This window comes from Cydia amplana, chromosome 8 (genome assembly GCF_948474715.1).
Source record: "Cydia amplana chromosome 8, ilCydAmpl1.1, whole genome shotgun sequence".
NCBI lineage: Eukaryota > Metazoa > Arthropoda > Insecta > Lepidoptera > Tortricidae > Cydia > Cydia amplana.
In genome coordinates this window covers 10,402,210-10,422,992 of record NC_086076.1, presented here as the reverse complement: position 1 = coordinate 10,422,992, position 20,783 = coordinate 10,402,210, and the positions used below count along the sequence as shown (strand labels likewise).

General features: G+C 38.4%; 2 protein-coding genes across 3 annotated transcripts in view; one reads left to right on the top strand and one right to left on the bottom strand.

Annotated features, from left to right (window-relative positions):
* The window catches only part of LOC134650053 (calcyphosin-like protein), an 89,711-nt gene that overhangs the window by 15,282 nt on the left and 53,646 nt on the right, over window positions 1-20,783 (bottom strand). The gene's annotated exons all lie outside the window — the stretch shown is intronic.
* LOC134650551 (18S rRNA aminocarboxypropyltransferase) lies at window positions 9,247-10,218 on the top strand. Of its 2 annotated transcripts, none has more exons than XM_063505504.1 (2): window positions 9,247-9,321; window positions 9,419-10,218. In XM_063505504.1, the coding sequence occupies exon 2, from the start codon at window positions 9,423-9,425 to the stop codon at window positions 10,146-10,148; it is 726 nt and encodes a 241-aa protein (XP_063361574.1). In that variant the 5' UTR covers window positions 9,247-9,321; window positions 9,419-9,422; the 3' UTR covers window positions 10,149-10,218. The 2 variants fall into 2 exon arrangements, with proteins under 2 accessions (XP_063361574.1, XP_063361575.1); XM_063505505.1 differs by having other exon boundaries at window positions 9,292-9,295.

Here is a 20,783-nt window from a genome sequence, read left to right as displayed (position 1 = left end):
ACAAAACGCGTCTGTTACAATCAGGACAGATATGGCCGCTAGGTGGCGATAGCGACAGCGCCACGCGCGGCTTATGGCTAGCCACCAAAATTGGTGTGGAACAGATGTACTTTTAGCTACCTGTTGTAAATCGCGGAGTGACGCCTCTGGTAATGGTAGTGTTTAGATTAGAGCGAACACTTCGTTTTTACGAGCTCTAAACGAATTCAATGCAACGATGCAGATGGCCGAAGATCGAGAGGCCTGGAGAGCAGTGGTAGGAGGAGCAGTGGAGGAGTGGAGGAGGAGCAGGGAGTGGAGGAGGAGGTTTGACAAGTTCAATACAAAATAGCAAAAAATGTAAACAAACCAAATATTACTTCGTAATCATCATGAACTCTTAAACGAAGCTAGGTAAAGGTCCTATCAATACTTTAAGCATATTGTTTACCCACACCTACCTAAGTTTCATCTGAGTCATGTAGAGATCTATAGACCAAGCTAATTTGGCAGCGATTTTGATAGCATAGACTGTGCAAGTGTTATTTAATGTAAACATCATCATTTCATAGAAGTTTGACGTTTACAATAACACTTACACAGTTTGGGCTATTCATATCGCTGTCAACTTGGCTTGTAGTCCTATAAATGCGGAACAGGCAGTTATCTGTTAGACGGAGGTGAGCATACCAACATTAGATACTTAAGTAGGTACTTATTAGTATTACTTAGCCACTCTAGCAAATAGGTGTTTCATACTCTTACAGGACTGTAAGCAGGAGTATACTATTAAATATTAACTAGCAATCAAAGTAAAAGTAAAAATATTTAGCCTCTAAAAGCCCGTCAGCTGCCCAAATTCCCATCGAGCACATTATTTATGAACGTTAAATTGTCCATCAACGCTATCATTCATCAACCATCAGACGATATTCCACCGTACAAATGACTTTACCTTATCGGATTATAACCCTTTCTACCGTAAATCGTAGAATATTAGACGTAAACCCCAGAATATTACTCCAAAAGCGACTTTCCGACACGCAAATAAAATTCAAATCCACAGAAATGTGACACGATACGAGCTTACAAAAGTAGGTAAATCGATAATTTTACTTTTTAGGGCTCCGTAGCCAAAATGGCAAAAATGGAACCCGTATAGTGTCATGTCCGTCTGTTTGCCCATTGATTCTATTCGTTTTACTCGGAAACTATAAAGTGTATTAAAAATCAACACGTAACATAATTTGATATGTAGGTCACAAAATTAAGATTGCAAAGAGCCTAATTTTGATTTTTACGAATAAAATGTATAGACCGCGAGCCACGAACCGGTTTCCATGACCAATCGCCTCCCAGGCGATAACTCCTATAGTGGTTAACGGCTACGTATGATGAATCCTCGTGGACGTCAGCTGCCGCTCCGTTGGTGGGTTGAGGAATGGCAGCCACCGAAACACGTAAAAAAAATATTTTCAGTCATCGCCTCCCGTTTGATTATTTGCCAGATGATAGTTTAGGTGCTATTGTTAATAAAAAACATCGTCAGCCGGTTGTATCGCGGTGGAATCACCGTCAGCTGGTCACATGAACATGTAAAAAAATATTTTTTTTTCAGTCATCGCCTCCCGCTTGATACTTTGTCAGATGATAGTTTAGGTGCTATTGTTAATAAAAAACATTGTCAGCCGGTTGTATCGCGGTGGAATCACCGTCAGCTGGTCACATGAACATGTAAAAAAATATTTTTTTCAGTCATCGCCTCCCGCTTGATACTTTGTCAGATGATAGTTTAGGTGCTATTATTAATTAAAAAAATCGTCAGCCGGTTGTATCGCGGTGGAATCACCGTCAGCTGGTCACATGAACATGTAAAAAAAAAAATTTCAGTCATCGCCTCCCGCTTGATACTTTGTCAGATGATAGTTTAGGTGCTATTGTTAATTAAAAACACATCATTTTAAATTCAACCAATTATTTTAAATTTTAGATTGTATTTATTAATTTGCTTTATATATTCATGTGACCAGCTGACGGTGATTCCACCGCGATACAACCGGCTGACAATTTTTATTAACAATAGCACCTAAACTATCATCTGACAAAGTATCAATCGGGAGGCGATGACTGAAAAAAAATTTTTTTTTTTACTCATACTCATACTCATACTCATATTTTATTAATAATATAAATTACAGGTCAGGATTACATGACTAATCTACATTGTAGGTAGATAAATACACAATTTTCATATTCAAACATTTGAGAAACATAATTAAATTAAATTTACAAGTCAATTATTGCAACATTATTTACTGGCATTATTATTTATATTATTTAATTATTAACATTATTTCATATTCATTTAACCACTTATAAATATTTACAGATCAATTATTCCTCGACAGTCGACACTATAAAACGACCGCCCAATAAGCCAATTTTTGAGTTTAGCCTTGAAACTTACCAGACTAGGCGCATCAGTTATGGATGCTGGTAGGTTATTATACACAGCGGGGCCCATAACATGTATAGATTTAGCCGTTTTGGCTAGACTACGTGGCACTGCCGCTAATTTGTGTCCATAGCGAGTTACACGGGCGCTTTTTTCACCCCGTCTAGGATATTTATCGAGATTCTCCCGTGTGTATACGGCTGTCTGCAGTATTAGGAGACCCGGCATTGTGACGATTCCTAAGGCGGTGAAGTGTGGCTTTGCCGACTCATGCCATGGTACTCGAGCCAAAGATCTTACGGCTCGTTTTTGGAGCCGGAAAACACGCTGCCAGTCGGCCGCGCGTCCCCATAGCTCAAGCCCATATTGTATAATGGACTGTATGCTGGCGTAGTAGCAGCTGCGGACTGCCTGCCGCGGGAGAACAGTCGTCAGCCTACCTAAGGCGTAACAAGCTTTTCCTAGTTTTCCGCACAGGTATTCGATGTGGCTCTCCCACGTTAGTCTTTGGTCAATATGAAAGCCCAAGAACGAGGTGCTATTGACTTGACCGATGACACCGCTGGCAAGTTCTACATGCAGAGGGCGGCGCCTGCGTCCGGACAAATCGAACTGAATGAATTGGGTCTTGGTTAAATTTAAAATGAGACCGTTATGTTCAAACCAGTCCGATAATTGCCCGGCAACCGTGTTTAAATTCGCCTCCAGTTGGTCAATGCTTGGAGCGGTCACAATAGCAGCAACGTCGTCCGCGTACATATATACCTCGCCCCCACTAACCGCCATGGGCAAGTCGTTGAGAAGGACGGAAAAAGCCACATTTGACAAGGACGATCCCTGGGGGACGCCAATGGTGGTCGACAGCCCATTTGAGTTCAGACTACCTCTTTGGCCGGTTACGTACTGCGTCCGGTCGCGCATAAAGTCTAACATCAGGTCTTGCGCAGGGCCCCGAACACCATAATGGCAGAGCTTTGAACAGAGTAAATTGTGGTCAACTACGTCAAAGGCTTTCGAGAGGTCACAGAAAAGGACTGCGACCTCGAGATTTCGTTCACGCGCTTGAAGAATAAGGCGTACCACTTCACGGGCCATCATTGTGGTGGATCGTCCTGATCTATATGCGTACTGGCGTTCTGATACGCAGTTATTGTTCGACAGGAACTGAGATAGACGGGTTGTTAGTCCATTCTCGAAGATCTTCGCTACTACTGGTATAATACAGATCGGACGATAACAACCAGGGTCTTCTTTCTTCCCCTTCCCTTTGTACAGCGGGCTGACTCTTATTTCCTTAAGGGACTTCGGGTATCTCCCAGTTCGCAAGCATTCGTTGAAAAGTTTAGCTAATGGATGAGCGAGTGGAGTGGCCGAAAGTCTAATAAGTTCTACTGATATACCGTACAGATCTTGGGTGGGTTTATTTGCGATATAGTTCACTATGATTTTATGCACCTCTGCCGGTGTGAAGTGCTTAAATAGCAGCGAGCGGTCAGCGGCGGCACATGCGTGCGAGAGCGAGGCAAGGGCGCGCGGGCGCTGTGCAGGTGGCGCTCCGCACCGACTCGCGGCCCACACAAACTGCTCGTTCATAGTGTTTAATAAATTTAACTTACTTGAAAATTCGGAACCATCTGGTTTTTTAATTATCTCTGTATAGTCAACGGCAGATGTTTTAGTTTTGTTCGTTTCTGTGTTGACCACGTGCCACATAGCTTTAATTTTATTATCACTACTATTTATTTTGGTGGCGTAGAATTCCGATTTAATATCCCGCGTGAGCTTATTATACCTACTGTTAAGTTCGGCTATTCTTTGATCTAACAAATCTTCCTCAGGAAATTTGTTTTTCAGATTAACAATATCGAATAGCAGTCGCTTCATGTTATATACTTCCTCCGTAATCCAAGTAGTACTTTTTGAGACGTTAGGTTTGACTTTGAATGGGAAGCAGATTTCTATTTTGTTAATTATGACATTAATAATTGCAAAGGCGAGGTCGTCAACGGTGGTTTTGTTCTGATATAATTTGTCCCAATCCACACTATCAACGGCTCGCGCGAAGGCAATTTTCGAGGCGGCGGTGTAGTCGCGGACGCGGCGGGTGCGCGGGGGCGGCGCGGACGTGCGCTCACACTCAATTTCCACGCGGACGCCGTAGTGGTCGCTGATGTTTGTTACCGCTGCAGGTGCACTGACCAAGTGATCCTTATTATGGTTTATGTACACGTGATCCAGAGAAGTGGACGTGGTACTGGTTTCACGCGTGGGGAAGTTTACAACATTCTCAAAGTTATGTGAGGTAAGGATGTCGAGTAAATGTTTATGGTCCACTGACATAGTTAAACAGTCTATGTTGGTATCGCCCACTACAATGCAGGTGTAACCTAATTCGTTGACTTTGTTGAGCAGCCGATCCAAAATGTCGAGGAAGTCTACAGATTTGACTAAATTTGATCGATATACACAAACTACTAATATATTGAAATCTTTACATGTTCATGTGACCAGCTGACGGTGATTCCACCGCGATACAACCGGCTGACGATTTGTTTTATTAACAATAGCACCTAAACTATCATCTGACAAAGTATCAAGCGGGAGGCGATGACTGAAAAAAAATTTTTTTTACATGTTCATGTGACCAGCTGACGGTGATTCCACCGCGATACAACCGGCTGACGAGGTTTTTTATTAACAATAGCACCTAAACTATCATCTGACAAAGTATCAAGCGGGAGGCGATGACTGAAAAAAATAATATTTTACATGTTTATGTGTACAGCTGACGGTGATTCCACTGCGATACAACCGGCTGACGAATTTTTTTATTAACAATAGCACCTAAACTTTCATCTGACTAAGTATCAAAAGGAAGGCGATGACTGAAAAAATAATTTGTTTTTACGTGTTTCGGTGGCTGCCATTCCTCAACCCACCAACGTAGCGGCAGCTGACGTCCACGAGGGTTCATCATATATGGCCGTTAACCAGTGTACGAGTTTTCACCCGGGAGGCGATGACTGACGAAATTTGCGCCTGGCTCGAGGTCTAGTAGTATCTTCTTATTAAAATGACGTTAGTGCTGTGAAGATACGCTCTTTGACTTGTATCACTTGTATGGCTTTTTGTATCATATTCATAACTAGCGACCCGCCCCGGCTCACGGTGGGCTGAAAATCGGCCTCCATAGAAATAGAAACCTAAGTCTTAAATTTGAACTTTTTTTTATTGGAATAGCTTTTGTTAGGTTTTATTATGTCCCAAAATTAATCTTAGCTAATTTGGTTGGAAAAATAATTAATTATAATTTTTTTTCAAAATCTTTGTATGGCGCGTATCAGAAAAAACGAGTTTTCTCCGAAAATAAAAAGTTAACCGTAATATCCTGACAGATGATTTTAAAACCAATTATTCTTGATTTTTCCACATAATTAGAATTTTCCTACGGGGTGCACTTTTTTTTTTTTAAATCGATATATATTTTTTATTTTTATTATTTTATTTTTTTATTTTTATACGGTTATACTCGTTATTTTGACTACAAAAAATGAATTTGAGTTTGATCGAACCAATAACTTACGCGTAGTGAATTTTTGTTCTAAGCAAATGTATGGAGCGTACGAGTAAAACGGATTTTTTTTCAAAAATTAAAGGTATACCGTAATATCCTTGCAGATGATTTAAGTACCAATTATTAATGATATTTTGACATAACGCGAACTTTTCTACCGTATGCACTTATTTAACAAAAAATAAAAAACTTATTTTTTCATGCTGAAATAACTTTTTCTCATTGTTTTAATCAAATAAATAATAAACATACAAGAGTTACAAGTAGAAAATTGAAAATAAAACCATTACATCCTTTACATTATTACCTTTGTATCCTCTTTATTACATTATCTTTGTACTTAATGAAACAATATTTAACAAATTTGACATATTGACAACTGATGAGTCTAAAATTAATGATCGTTAATAAGGTCCGGTTACAATCATTAGTAGATACTACAAATTTACTTAATTAAATAAATATCAGTAACATTATCAATAATTGGTTTACATAAAAACAGAAATAAGTATATGTAATGCTATCCTAATTAAAAGTATTCTAATGCTAATATTGGAATCCTGAAAGTTTAGTTTTCCTGGTCGCTTACTTCCGAATCCGTGTCCATTTCAGAATCAGGGTACACATTTGAGGTTATTGCTAGTACTAATGAACACCACCATTCTACGAGTATATCATTGCTATTATAATTAGTTTTACGTCTAATTATAAGCATAATGATTAAAACCTTAATGATTAAACTGCATTCATAATATCTACTAACGATTGTAACCGGACCTCATTAATGATCATTAATTTTAGACTCATAAGTTGTCAATGTGTCATTTGTTAAATACTGTTTCATTAAGTACAAAGATAATGTAATAAAGAGGATACAATGGTAATAATGTAAAGGATGTAATGGTTTTATTTTCAATTTTCTACTTGTAACTGTTGTATGTTTATTATTTATTTGATTAAAACAATGAGAAAAAGCTATTTCAGCATGAAAAAATAAGTTTTTTATTTTTTATTAAATAAGTGCACACGGTAGAAAAGTTCGCGTTATGTCAAAATATCATTAATAATTGGTACTTAAATCATCTGCAAGGATATTACGGTATAACTTTAATTTTTGAAAAAAAATCCGTTTTACTCGTACGCTCCATACATTTGCTTAGAACAAAAATTCATTACGCGTAAGTTATTGGTTAGATCAAACTCAAATTCATTTTTTGTAGTCAAAATAACGAGTATAACCGTATTAAAATAAAAAAATAAGATAATAAAAATAAAAAAATATATCGATTTTTAAAAAAAAAAGTGCACCCCGTAGGAATATTCTAATTATGTGGAAAAATCAAGAATAATTGGTTTTAAAATCATCTGTCAGGATATTACGGTTAACTTTTTATTTTCGGAGAAAACTCGTTTTTTCTGATACGCGCCATACAAAGATTTTGAAAAAAAATTATAATTAATTATTTTTCCAACCAAATTAGCTAAGATTAATTTTGGGACATAATAAAACCTAACAAAAGCTATTCCAATAAAAAAAAGTTCAAATTTAAGACTTCGGTTTCTATTTCTATGGGGGCCGATTTTCAGCCCACCGTGCGGCTTCGCACGGGTTAACAAATTATGAAATTATACATAAACCTTCCTCTTGAATCACTCTATCTATTAAAAAAAACCGCATCAAAATCCGTTGCGTAGTATTAAAGATCTAACTAAGCATACATACAGACAGGCAGCGCAGCGGGAAGCGACTTTGTTTTATACTATGTAGTGATAGTGATGATGAAACGTACAGAACTTCATTTTGCGTAGTCCGACAGGCACTTGGTCGGTGTTTTTGTTTGTTGAATCTATTGTTCTATAATAATATGACGACATGGTAGCATGGTACATTACGATTTTTTTTATAACTTCTACACTGAGGTTCGTCAGTACAATGATTAGTAGGTACCTAACTACCATGACGACGTAATAGGTCTATCGATTATGGCCATTGTTAAGCCCAAACAATAAGTACCTAATCGAATTATTTTTTCCTGTCGTATTTTCCGTTCTACATTTTACATGGTCAACATCAAGCTGATTCTGATCTAATAGCTTTAGATTGGATAATGCTGTGGCTGCCCACTCATGTTTGAGTTCTGTTTTCTCATGGTTTAAATGTGACGTTATCTATGAAAAGGGACCTTATTGTCGATGGCACTTACGCCAATATTAACAATGCTCCGATATAAATACAATGCCGCGCGACGTTGTGCGTCGTAAGCGTAAGCGCCATCGACAATAAGATCCCTTTTCATAGATAATGCCCCAAATTTGTATCATGCGCATCACAGATCCACTAGCTACGTATATATACAGCGACTACATCGAGTCTGCATTGCATGTGGCTTGGCGTTACAAAATCCGTAATAAAGCGGAATAAGGTCTGCTCAGGAAACTAATAGGTATCTAAGCCAGTAGAAAACGGATGTTCCTATTCTAGCCGCTTTGTTAAAGTTGTCGGTAAGTCGTTTAAATATTAATAGGTATAAAATTAATAAAATTACCTGCCATAGAGGCGCTGCTCATCCTGCCTCGACTAAAATCAATTTTGAATTATTATTGGTAACTTTAAAAATAAAAATTCAACCACCTTTATAAAAGCAATACCGTAAAGATGATAAATTCTTATGACAGTGACGGAAAACTATTTCCTTTTAACAGTTTTCGGGTAACTTTGGCAACATGCCAGTAAAGAAACAAACATTAATTACAGATTTCTACGTACGTATTTAAGAGAAAAATTGCTCAAGTATTTGCGTTATCCGCCCATGATAAATATAAAAATGCAATAATAATTAATATTCAAATATAACGAATACATGCTTAATTATTTCAAATTTGCTTCAAATGTCTATTACTATAATATTACGAACGCAGCCAATCATTTTATAGTACTTATTTACAAACCTTATAAATCTTATAATATAATCGCATGCGATTTGCGATACATTGGGGTAATTATCTAAAAGTGGTAACACACTATCACATATAATGATATCTTTTTCTCGCTCTCACTTATGGGTGCGGTGCACCGTGACCTTGGTGCGGTGCGATAGTGTGTTATGATTTTAAATTTCGTATGCCATTTGTTGCAAAGTCTGTAGAAGCCTTTAAATGACATTGACATTAGTGTGACGGTTGATAGTGACACACGTCACGCTCCGCGCTCACAAATGTCATTATTGAATGGAGTGAGGTTAAACTAATTTTCGTTTTGAGTTGTAAACTTAAGTAAAGATATTGCAGTGGAGTTATAGTAAAGTTTTAAAATGTAATAGGCTATATCTTTGTATTTTAATTGTGCTTTATGCTAGAAACTAAAATGATTTACAATAGCAATGTTTTAAAAACAAGCAATTTTGTTACAGCACTATGGCACCCGGCAAAAACCTCAAAAACCGCAATAAACGCTCCAACCAACATACCGAAAGGGACTACGCAGAGAGATTAAATGAGCTTACTGTAGCATCATCAGAAGATAGCGATGACAGCAGCTCTGACGGAGAAGGAACGGAAGCATCCTTTACAGTAGCGATGTGGGATTTAAATCACTGTGATCCTAAGAAATGCTCTGGAAGAAAACTTCTGCGACACAATATCATAAAAAACCTTAAACTCGGCCAACGGTTTCCAGGATTAGTGCTATCCCCAGTTGGCACCCAATGCGTCAGTCCTAATGACAAGAACATTATTGAAAAATCAGGACTTGCAGTCATAGACTGTTCGTGGGCTAAAATTGATGAAACACCTTTTGGTAGAATGAAATCACCTCACCCGAGGCTATTGCCATTTTTAGTCGCAGCCAATCCCATAAACTATGGTAAACCTTACCAACTGAGTTGCGTGGAGGCATTGGCAGCCGCTATGTATATAACGGGGCATAAAAAGGAGGCGCAGTTCTACCTTTCAAAGTTTTCTTGGGGTCATTCCTTTTTGGAACTTAATAATGAAGCATTAGATCTGTATGCAGCTTGTACAGACAGCAAAAGTGTTCTGGAAGCGCAGGCAAAATATCTGGAATCCGCACAAAAACAGGCAGACACAAGACCCATGTGGCCGCCCAGTGATAGTGATTCAGAGTCAGCGGAGGACAGCTAGGACTTAAAATGTATCTCTTATGATATGATGTAAATGTGTATTTTGATTGTTGAACAATTATATTTATTGTACCAATACAATCTCTTAATTTTTTTTTTCTAATATTTGTCCTTTTCATAGGTGATTTACACAACACTTTTGTGGGCTGTAGCTACAGAAGCTAATTAATAACATAAAATGAAGAATCACATTATTGGGAATCCTTCTTTGGTTGTCGTTTTGCCAACAAAATATAAGATTACTTGCAACCCGCCCCAGCTTTGGATCTATATCTAAATCCCTATAGTCTTTTTTCCTATCGATGCATTCCCTAATATTCTTTGTCATAATGATCAGTTGTCCTAACACTAAAAACCCTAGTTTTGGTTATCCTAATATTGATTACTTATCCTATGTTATTTATTCTGCATATTTTCTTTTTTGCGAGGGTCGCAGTTGAACCCTAACCTAACCCACTTTTGTGGCAGCAAGTTCTAAAACCTAACCATTTTTCAGAACCTTACATTATGGAAAATAATCGTTATGACAATTGATCGTTATAATAATAATAATATATTTTTATTCAAGTAACATGGCTCATAAGGCTGTGAAACATAAAAAATTAAATTAAAATTAAAATACAAAATTGCTTAGACACTAGTGCATGCAATATAATAATAAATTCACTATAACTATAACTATACATTTGTTTATTTATTACTGCGTGCGTGTATCAGGCAACAGGGCAGGGGGGCAGGGTTATGGCATGTGCCCATTAGGACAAACCAGTTAGGGCAAGTGACTTTAGGACAAACGTTGTTAGGGATTTAGAATGACACCCCCCAGCTTTGCATGGGTAGTTACATGAATTTACACCTAAACCTTCCTCAAGAATCACTATTTCAAAGGTGAAAACCGCATACAAATCCGTTCAGTAGTTTTCGGGTTTATCGCGGACATAGATGTACATATTGATAGTAAAATACCAAAATGTTCATAACGCCATCTACAGAGTTAAAACATAACTGAACTCTTTTGGCTACAACGCCATCTATCATTTCATTAATAATTTACGTACCATGATTGCCATCGCAGTCGACTCACTTGTTATGCTCGCTCACGCTTGTTAAGTCAGGTACGCACCAATACAGCTTCAACGGAAATTCACAGATGGCGCCGTAAGAAATAAAGTTGTAAATCAAGTTTATGGGGTTCGTGGACCGGTAAAGCTAAAGCTACTGTTCGTTCTTAGTATGCGATTGCGTTTGAATGCGTGAGCCGGTTTTGTAGCTCGAATTCTACGTCTGAAACTCGCGGAGAAACTTGTTTCGGACTTTCTTTGAGTGGTGAAAATAAGTGTGAGTGATTATTGTGTGTGTTTTAATTTGGAATGACGAATTATTTGCAACTTTGGAGTTAAGGGTTAACAATTAGTTCCAGGACTTTAAAGGTAAGTTAAGTTGAATGCAACCTGTCGCGCAGGTGTCTCAAGTCACTAACCTCTTTGATGAATAAGTTTTACTTACAACTTTTGATCGTGATTGGTTATTATTTCATTCATCCCGATGCTTCTGTTAGTAATAGAACAGTAAGTAATTTACGTAGATAAATACCGAAGTTCCTTTAACTTCGGTATTTATGTTTCGGTATTATTCTTTCGGTTTCATTTAGAATGTAGAGGAGTTTAGTATGCATGCAGCAGTGCCTAGAGTGCTTAAAACATGGCCAGAAAATGACTATTGTAGCAAGTTTACTTCAAGATTTCAGTCAACAAATCTAGGTTCTAAAATGCCTATAGCCTAGCAAAAAGTTATTATTGCAGGCTTCTTACTTCTTATCTTATTTCTTTCTATGTTATCTGTCATGTACCTATCCTATCCACTTCGTTTTTGTAACCTAAGCCCAAGAATTGGCGCATGCACTACCTAGTTTAAAGTGACTGGCATCAGTGGCATCTGAATCTGATCTGACCTTATTAAATTGTACAACGGGACTTAATCGCGTATCTAGGTTTTAAGATTTACCTCCGACGTTTCGAGGACGGCGTTGTCCCCGTGGTCTCGGAGAAGACGGGAAGCCATTGAAATCAAAAAACATAGTAATTTCAATCGGGACGAGGGTTTCAAGATCTCATCCACATGGAATCCAGTTATTAGTAAGTGTAAGCGTAAACGAATATCGACAGTCGATAAATCGAATATCGTTAGTGTTGTGTGTCGACAGAGTGACATCCCTAGTGCGCAAAACGTTCAAACTGATAAACAAGACCAATAGTATTTCAAAAAACTCGCGCGGTTAGAAGATGCTGATGTCAACTTACGAGGGGCGTTCAAAATATTCTCGGTATTGATATCTTACAACCTCTTCTAAAATTTCTTTCGTTACTGGCCGCTAAGGTTTATTCATTGACATTAAAAAAAAGTATAATTCGAAGCGAGATGTTCTTTTGTTTTTCTGCAATTGCTGAACAAACATGAACATCATGTGGGAATTGACAATGTTAACTATACTTGGTCAACCAGATCTTGACAGTAGAAAAAGGCGGCAAATTTGAAAAATGTAGGTGCGAAGGGATATCGTCCCATAGAAAATTTGAATTTCGCGACTTTTTTTACTGACAAGATTTGGTTGACCATCTATAAATTAGAACATCGATGCGTGATAAAATTCTTGACAAAACAGGGTAAAAATCAAAAACCATAAAAGAGGAAATGGATTGTGTTTACCGTGAGTCTGCTCCTTCTTTATCTACCATTCAAAAGTGGTCAAGCGAGTTTAAACGCGGAAGGGAGAGTGTTGAAGACGACCCTAGACCTGGCCGGCCTGTAGTAGCTACTTCACAAGAAAATATTGATAAAGTGGAAAAACTTATATTGGAAGATGGTCGAGTGAAGGTAAAATGTATAGCACAAGTAACCAATCTCTCTATTGGTACCGTACATGATATTATCCATGACCATCTTAATATGTCAAAAGTAAGTGCAAGATGGGTTCCGCGAATGCTGACTCGGCTTCAAAAAGACATGCGTGTAGCTTGTTGTTCCGATTTTATTGACCTGTGCGGTGAAAATCCTGATGAGGTGCTGCAAAGAATAGTTACTGGAGATGAAACCTGGGTTCATCATTATGACCCAGAGAGTAAACAAGAGTCCATGCAGTGGCACATTAAGGGTTCAGCTCATCCCAAGAAGTTCAAGGTCATCCCTTCAGCTGGCAAGGTCATGGCCACGATATTTTGGGATTGTGAAGGAGTATTACTGATCGATTATAAAGAAAAAGGTGTAAATATCACAGGACAGTACTACGCTAACATTCTACGTCAATTAAAGGATGCAATCAAAGAAAAGAGGCGAGGAAAGTTAACCAAAGGTGTTATGCTTCTGCATGACAACGCCCCCGTCCATACTGCTCATATTGCCAAGGCAGCTATTGTTGAATGTGGGTTTGAAACTGTTACTCACCCACCGTATAGTCCGGACTTAGCCCCCAGCGACTTCTTTTTGTTCCCCAATCTTAAAAAGGATCTGCGTGGAAATAAATTTTCCGATGATGAAGCATTGAAGGCGGCAGTGGAGGAGCATTTTTACACCAAAGATAAAAAATATTTTTATGCAGGATTAAAAAAAATAATTGATCGATCTTTTAAGTGTATGAACATAGGGGGGGAGTATATTGAAAAATAAAAATATCAAACTTTTCGTACTTGTTTGTTTTCATTCTCATACCGAGAATATTTTGAACACCCCTCGTAAGCCAATCTTCTCCGAGACCACGGGGACAACGCCGTCCTCGAAACGTCGGAGGTAAATCTTAAAACTTAGATACGCGATTAAGTCCCGTTGTACAATTTAATAATGTGTAAAAATCGTGAAAGTTTAAATCTGATCTGACCTTCCGATTTTAGCCAGAGCGGAAATGAGGCATTATTGTAGGTAATTAGCTCGGTTTTTTTATCACATGAAACCCAGTTACTCAACTGTTATCGAAATATTACATTTAAGTATTATATTTTAGATAAGTAATGTATGTAATAGGTATATTAACTACAGTATAGTTCCATCATGAATTTACAAGTAAGGTACCTACCTAAGAGATTAGAGAGAGCACACGCCTGCACGCTGCACACCTCAGTATAAATGAGCGATCTCTTCCAGACAAATTTTGGGTAGCTTAATCTGTCAGCTCCCACGGCTCATATATCCAGATCATATATGAGCCAGAACGCTTATGGTGACGTCATATCGTGGGATTCGACAGGTTAATAAACAGATAATTGGTAGGTACCTACCTATAAGAATTTGTTAAGAGACCGGGTTTGAACTAAGTTTGAACTCACGAAACCGCAATAATGGCTTAGTAACGCCAGGCTAAACTACTTACTACCTATCTAAGTAAGTAGGTATAGGTATATGGGCTAACCATGACTGGGTGCCTAGCCAAGATGCCAAATTCCAATAGTTTGCGCCGTAACGAACGATACACTATAATGTCTCTCTGTCGCACCAATATGCATAAGAGTGATATAGTATAGAGAGATTGGCATCTTGGCTAGGCCCTCTACTGAATGTGTCGAATAGCTCAACTGCTCATTGTCATTGCGACGAAACTAAGAAGTTTGAACTTTTTAATGCCACCTTTCTACCTTTTCACCATCAGCTCTTGCAAAAAATGGTACCATCACAGCTCTGATCTAGAATCCTAGACCTACCTACCCAGTACCTACCGACTTGCTTAATGGCAACTCTTACATTATTTTTACTTTTTTTTTATCTTTATTTAACGAGCTTAGTCTAAAAGAAAAAGACGATGCCGCTCAATAATACACATCAAAAATGCTCTTACAATAAACCTTTTAAAAGCTAAACAGATCCTTATTTTCTTCTTCGGAATTATATTTACTTTAAAAGAAGTAATGTCAAACCTGTGTCAACGACGTCAAACCTACCTTATGATCACAGACTAGTCATTTTCGCGCTCGCGCCTTATGATTTGGAAATTAATTTCAAATGATATGTATTATAATACGTTAGCTAATCTAACGTTAATAAAAATACAATAATAGTTTATGTACCTAGAATTAACGGTACACACTATATACGTGTAATGTTATTTGTCATTTGGATTAGCTTGCTATAATATCGATCATGGTTATGAAGAAAACGTATAGAATATACCTACCTTCGGAACTACGGATGGACCTCTGTTTCAACCATGTTACAAGAAGCATTCAAGAAGCTTCTGTTTCGTGCCCATTTTCAAGAAGGTAAGTAGAGTCAAATTTAGCTGGTTAACCTCCTAGTAGGTACTTATAAATAGGATAAAAACGGTAGGTGCTTTTTTGTTTTAGGGCCCTTTCGTCGAACCGACCAATTTAATTTAGAAGCCCATGACGATATGTAGAGGTAGAACCATCCGATATGCCCGACAGATGTCAGAATTACACTCAAAAGTGTAAGGTAGGTTGTATATTTCTAATACCTATGTAAGAAATGTAAGTGCCATGATACCCATCATGCAAATATTTCAGGGCCAGGATTTCTTTGACTCTGCGCCGTGCAATCGGTTTTCTAAACAGCCAACATAAGGATAAGGTCAAAAATAGCAGTCCGAAAACCCAAATCGATAGGGCAACGCAGAATGCATGCGGCAGAGTACTGAGGGCACTGTAATATACCTACGAGCAAGGGTCCTCCCCTCTGACTCATAAAGAGGGTGGCATTATGCTCGTGAAGTTGACCACCCCATATCGTTTGCCCGCAAATGGCATATCTATATCGTTAGTTCATCGTTAGTTCACGTTTGTTCAGTAGGTAAAATCGTAAGGACCCGATTCCAACATCGATTTTTTTTAAAAACAAAATGGGGGTGGCTGTCTTCACGCTAGCCACCCCATACCACTTTTTGCAAGTTTTTTTGGTCTAGATAGCAAGATATTCGTTAGTTCATGATTGTTCAGGTATTGGAATCGTTTGGACCCGATTCCTTCATTTTTTTATTTTTTTTTAAAGTGGGGTGGCTGTCTTCACGCTAACCACCCCACCCCGAAATCAGTCAAACTAACTATGTGAAGTCATCGGGCGACGTTAGTTCACGTTTGTTCAGGCATTAAAATCGTTAGGATCTCATTAGATTTGCTATAAAAAAATAAAATCGAAAAATTCATATTGGCTAGCCGAGATACTAGTCAGTAAGTAGGCGTAACTAGCAATCGACACAGATAATAACGATTATATGCCCTAAATCAGCATCTATAGACGATCTATAGCCCAGACAGTATAGTAACATGCGGGCGCTCAAAACAGATTAAAGGATTTCCGTAGTTTTATATTTTTTTATTCTATGGGGGTGGCTGTCTTCACGCTAGCCACCCCATACCACTTTTTGCAAGTTTTTTTGATCTAGATAGCAAGATATTCGTTAGTTCATGATTGTTCAGGCATTGGAATCGTTTGGACCCGATTCCTTCATTTTTTATTTTTTTTTAAAGTGGGGTGGCTGTCTTCACGCTAACCACCCCACCCCGAAATCAGTCAAACTAACTATGTGAAGTCATCGGGCGACGTTAGTTCACTTTTGTTCAGGCATTAAAATCGATAGGATCTCATTAGATATGCCGTAAAAAAAAATCTAAAAATTCATATATATGGGCCAGCCGAGGCAAGTAATGTGTCTAAGTCGACGGCTGAAAAAAATAGTCAGAATCGGGTCCTTACGATGCCACTTGCAGAACGATGTCAGCAGACCATGCTTATTCGAGATAGATAGGTCATTTGCGGGCGTTCGAAATAGATTCACCGGAAAAAAATAAAACTTGAAAATCTGAATTACTCAACTTATGCTCCTAAGTCGACGGCAGAAAAAAATAGTCAGAATCGGGTCCTTACGATGCCACTTGCAGAACGATGTCAGCACACCATGGTTATTCGAGATAGATAGGTCATTTGCGGGCGATCAAAAGAGATTTTCCGGAAAAAAATAAAACTGGAAAATCTGAATAACTCAACTTATGCTCCTAAGGCGACGGCTGAAAAAAATAGTCCGAATCGGGTCCTTACGATGCCACTTGCAGGACGACGTCAGAAAACCATACTGATTCAAGATAAATAGGTCATTTGCGGGCGTTCGAAACAGATTTACTGGAAAAAAATAAAACTTGAAAATCTGAATAACTCAACTTATGCTCCTAAGTCGACGGCTGAAAAAAATAGTCAGAATCGGGTCCTTACGACGCCACTTGCAGGACAACGTCAAAAGACTATACTGATTCAAGATAGATAGGTCATTTGCGGGCGTTCGAAACAGATTTACTAGAAAAAAATAAAACTTGAAAATCTGAATTACTCAACTTATGCTCCCTAAGTCGACGGTTAAAAAAAAAGTCCGAATCGGGTCCTTACGATGCCACTTGCAGGACGAAGTCAGAAGACTATACTGATTCAAAATAGATAGGTCATTTGCGGGCGTTCTAAACAGATTTACCGGAAAAAAATAAAACTTGAAAATCTGAATAACCCAACTTATGCTCCCTAAGTCGACGGCAGAAAAAAATAGTCAGAATCGGGTCCTTACGATGCCACTTGCAGAACGATGTCAGCAGACCATGCTTATTCAAGATAGATAGGTCATTTGCGGGCGTTCTAAACAGATTTACCGGAAAAAAATAAAACTTGAAAATCGGAATAACTCAACTTATGCTCCTAAGTCGACGGCTGAAAAAAATAGTCAGAATCGGGTCCTTACGATGCCACTTGCAGAACGATGTTAGCAGACCATGGTTATTCGAGATAGATAGGTCATTTGCGGGCGTTCAAAACAGTTTTATCGGAAAAAATAAAACATGAAAATCTGAATAACTCAACTTATGCTCCTAAGTCGACGGCAGAAAAAAATAGTCAGAATCGGGTCCTTACGAAGCCACTTGCAGAACGATGTCAGCAGACCATGCTTATTCGAGATAGATAGGTCATTTGCGGGCGATCAAAAGAGATTTTCCGGAAAAAAATAAAACTGGAAAATCTGAAGAACTCAACTTATGCTCCTAAGGCGACGGCTGAAAAAAATAGTACGAATCGGGTCCTTACGATGCCACTTGCAGGACGACGTCAGAAAACCATACTGATTCAAGATAAATAGGTCATTTGCGGGCGTTCGAAACAGATTTACTGGAAAAAAATAAAACTTAAAAATCTGAATAACTCAACTTATGCTCCTAAATCGACGGCTGAAAAAAATAGTCAGAATCGGGTCCTTACGACGCCACTTGCAGGACGACGTCAGAAGACTATACTGATTCAAGATAGATAGGTCATTTGCGGGCGTTCAAAACAGATTTTCTAGAAAAAAATAAAACTTAAATATTAGAATAACTCAACTTATGCTCCTAAGTCGACGGCTGAAAAAAATAGTCAGAATCGGGTCCTTACGATGCCACTTGCAGAACGATGTCAGCAGACCATGCTTATTCGAGATAGATAGGTCATTTGCGGGCGATCAAAACAGAATTGCCGGAAAAAAATTAAACTTGAAAATCGGAATAACTCAACTTATGCTCCTAAGGCGACGGCTGAAAAAAATAGTCCGAATCGGGTCCTTACGATGCCACTTGCAGGACGAAGTCAGAAGACTATACTGATTCAAAATAGATAGGTCATTTGCGGGCGTTCTAAACAGATTTACCGGAAAAAAATAAAACTTGAAAATCTGAATAACCCAACTTATGCTCCCTAAGTCGACGGCAGAAAAAAATAGTCAGAATCGGGTCCTTACGATGCCACTTGCAGAACGATGTCAGCAGACCATGCTTATTCAAGATAGATAGGTCATTTGCGGGCGTTCTAAACAGATTTACCGGAAAAAAATAAAACTTGAAAATCGGAATAACTCAACTTATGCTCCTAAGTCGACGGCTGAAAAAAATAGTCAGAATCGGGTCCTTACGATGCCACTTGCAGAACGATGTTAGCAGACCATGGTTATTCGAGATAGATAGGTCATTTGCGGGCGTTCAAAACAGTTTTATCGGAAAAAATAAAACATGAAAATCTGAATAACTCAACTTATGCTCCTAAGTCGACGGCTGAAAAAAATAGTCAGAATCGGGTCCTTACGATGCCACTTGCAGAACGATGTTAGCAGACCATGGTTATTCGAGATAGATAGGTCATTTGCGGGCGTTCAAAACAGTTTTATCGGAAAAAATAAAACATGAAAATCTGAATAACTCAACTTATGCTCCTAAGTCGACGGCAGAAAAAAATAGTCAGAATCGGGTCCTTACGAAGCCACTTGCAGAACGATGTCAGCAGACCATGCTTATTCGAGATAGATAGGTCATTTGCGGGCGATCAAAAGAGATTTTCCGGAAAAAAATAAAACTGGAAAATCTGAAGAACTCAACTTATGCTCCTAAGGCGACGGCTGAAAAAAATAGTACGAATCGGGTCCTTACGATGCCACTTGCAGGACGACGTCAGAAAACCATACTGATTCAAGATAAATAGGTCATTTGCGGGCGTTCGAAACAGATTTACCGGAAAAAAATAAAACTTGAAAATATGATTTACTCAACTTATGCTCCCTAAGTCGACGGCTAAAAAAAAAGTCCGAATCGGGTCCTTACGATGCCACTTGCAGGACGAAGTCAGAAGACTATACTGATTCAAAATAGATAGGTCATTTGCGGGCGTTCTAAACAGATTTACCGGAAAAAAATAAAACTTGAAAATCTGAATAACCCAACTTATGCTCCCTAAGTCGACGGCAGAAAAAAATAGTCAGAATCGGGTCCTTACGATGCCACTTGCAGAACGATGTCAGCAGACCATGCTTATTCAAGATAGATAGGTCATTTGCGGGCGTTCTAAACAGATTTACCGGAAAAAAATAAAACTTGAAAATCAGAATAACTCAACTTACGCTCCTAAGTCGATGGCTGAAAAAAATTGTCAGAATCGGGTCCTTACGATGCCACTTGCAGAACGATGTCAGCAGACCATGCATATTCGAGATAGATAGGTCATTTGCGGGCGTTCGAAACAGATTTGCCGGAAAAAAATAAAACTGGAAAATCTGAATAACTCAACTTACGCTCCTAAGTCGACGGCTGAAAAAATAGTCCGAATCGGGTCCTTACGATGCCACTTGCAGAACGATGTCAGCAGACCATGCTTATTCGAGATAGATAGGTCATTTGCGGGCGATCAAAAGAGATTTTCCGGAAAAAAATAAAACTGGAAAATCTGAATAATTCAACTTATGCTCCTAAGGCGACGGCTGAAAAAAATAGTCAGAATCGGGTCCTTACGATGCCACTTGCAGAACGATGTCAGCAAACCATGCTTATTCGAGATAGATAGGTCATTTGCGGGCGTTCGAAATAGATTCACCGGAAAAAAATAAAACTTGAAAATCAGAATAACTCAACTTATGCTCCTAAGTCGACGGCTGAAAAAAATAGTCGGAATCGGGTCCGTACGATGCCACTTGTAGAACGACGTCAGCAGACCATGCTTATTCGAGATAGATAGGTCATTTGCGGGCGTTCTAAACAGATTTACCGAAAAAAAATAAAACTTGAAAATCGGAATAACTCAACTTATGCTCTTAAGGGGACGGTATATGACGTTTTCGATTTAGACCTCACTTTGTGCAATCAAT

Coding starts and splice junctions, on each gene's coding strand:
- LOC134650551 (XM_063505504.1), top strand. CDS start 9,423: ATGGCACCCGGCAAAAACCTCAAAAACCGCAATAAACGCTCCAACCAA.